This window comes from Octopus bimaculoides, chromosome 24 (genome assembly GCF_001194135.2).
Source record: "Octopus bimaculoides isolate UCB-OBI-ISO-001 chromosome 24, ASM119413v2, whole genome shotgun sequence".
In the NCBI taxonomy this organism is placed as follows: Eukaryota; Metazoa; Mollusca; class Cephalopoda; order Octopoda; family Octopodidae; genus Octopus; species Octopus bimaculoides.
In genome coordinates this window covers 2923086-2924470 of record NC_069004.1, presented here as the reverse complement: position 1 = coordinate 2924470, position 1385 = coordinate 2923086, and the positions used below count along the sequence as shown (strand labels likewise).

General features: G+C 49.4%; 1 protein-coding gene across 1 annotated transcript in view; it reads left to right on the top strand.

Moving 5' to 3' along the window:
* Nucleotides 1-124: 124 nt before the first annotated feature.
* The window catches only part of LOC106868754 (protein FAM8A1), a 12319-nt gene continuing 11058 nt past the window's right edge, over nt 125-1385 (top strand). The window contains exon 1 of the mRNA XM_014914163.2: nt 125-1324. Within this exon, the coding sequence (XP_014769649.2) occupies nt 172-1324 (1153 nt within the window). The 5' untranslated portion in view covers nt 125-171. The remainder of the gene's footprint in view (nt 1325-1385) is intronic.

Genomic DNA, 1385 nt, shown 5'->3' with positions numbered 1-1385 from the left:
AAAAAAAAAAGAAAAAAAAATTGCCGTTGAATATTTTTGTCCGACGCGCAACTGATTCCACCAATCCCAATAATTCTGTTGAAATCTCGTTGAGAGTGCGCGTGCGCGTGTGGGTCTCGTTTTTTTTTTTTTGTAGTCTCGCGTGGTTTCGAAGTAAGAGCGTGACCAAACATGGCAGCTGACGATTGTCTTGGGTCCGCTGACAAACGTCAGAGACCCGAAAAGGTCGATTCAGAAGAACAGCCAGCACCTGTAATGGTTCCTCCTTCGAATTCGGACTACAACGGAAACACTGACGCAACGGCAGCGGAAGCGACCACCCACAACAACAACAACAACAATTATCTTCATGGTTCTGTGGAAGAAGAAGATTCGAACCAATCTCCGGAGGAAAAAAACAATTCGAAACCGACAACAGCAAGGCATACGTTATCAACTGGTGGTGGTGGCGGTGGTGGGGATAATGATGATGAAGATATTGGTGGCGATAGCGTTGGAGAAATCAATAACACTTTGAGAAGACGAGCTGTCCATGGCGGCGGCGGCGGCGGCGATGACGAAAATGCTGTTAACAGTAATACCAACACTACTACTACTACTACTACTACTACTAGTGTTAATAATAGTAGCGGTACAGTTGGTTTTAATGCTCACAGCAGTAGTTCTGTGAATGTTTCCGGTAACAATACGGGAACAACGGCAGAAGTAGCTTCACCATCACAACAACCACCACCACCACCATCATCGTCGTCATCATCATCATCACCATCGTCTTCACGTCTTTGTATCACGTCTACTACTACTACCGCCTCCACCACCACCACCGCCAGCACAACCAACAACAACAACAACACCAGTTTGAAGACTTATAGTAGTAATAGTACCGACAGCAACAACCCCGCGGCTTCGGTGCCGACCACAATGAACGCTCGTGAATACGCACAAGTGGTCCGGACATGGTTGTGGCAGTACCATCAATGGAACAGTATGTGTGCATTCAGCATGATGCTACCCTATTATGCAATGGCCACGTTTCCCTACTATGCAGCTAATAACTACCCTGGGTTCCCGACCCGGACGAATTCCGCTTCTTCTGCCTCTGCTACTCCCTCCTCCTCCCCTGCTTACCCTCTGGCCAACACCAACCCTGCCGCCTCGGGCGGCGGAGCCAGCAACAATAATAACAACATGCAAGGAGCTGCTGCTGCCGCCGCCGGTGGTGGTGCCGCGGCCAGAGGGATGAACGTGAGAAATGCTGGCCATGGTGGACCCCACCAAACCCCACTACCAGCGGCAGCGCGACCAGCTGAGCAACCTTTGCGAGGTAAGCGCTCGCTTGTTTATTATGGTTTTCCTTTTACTTCTCTTACTTGTTTCAGGCATTT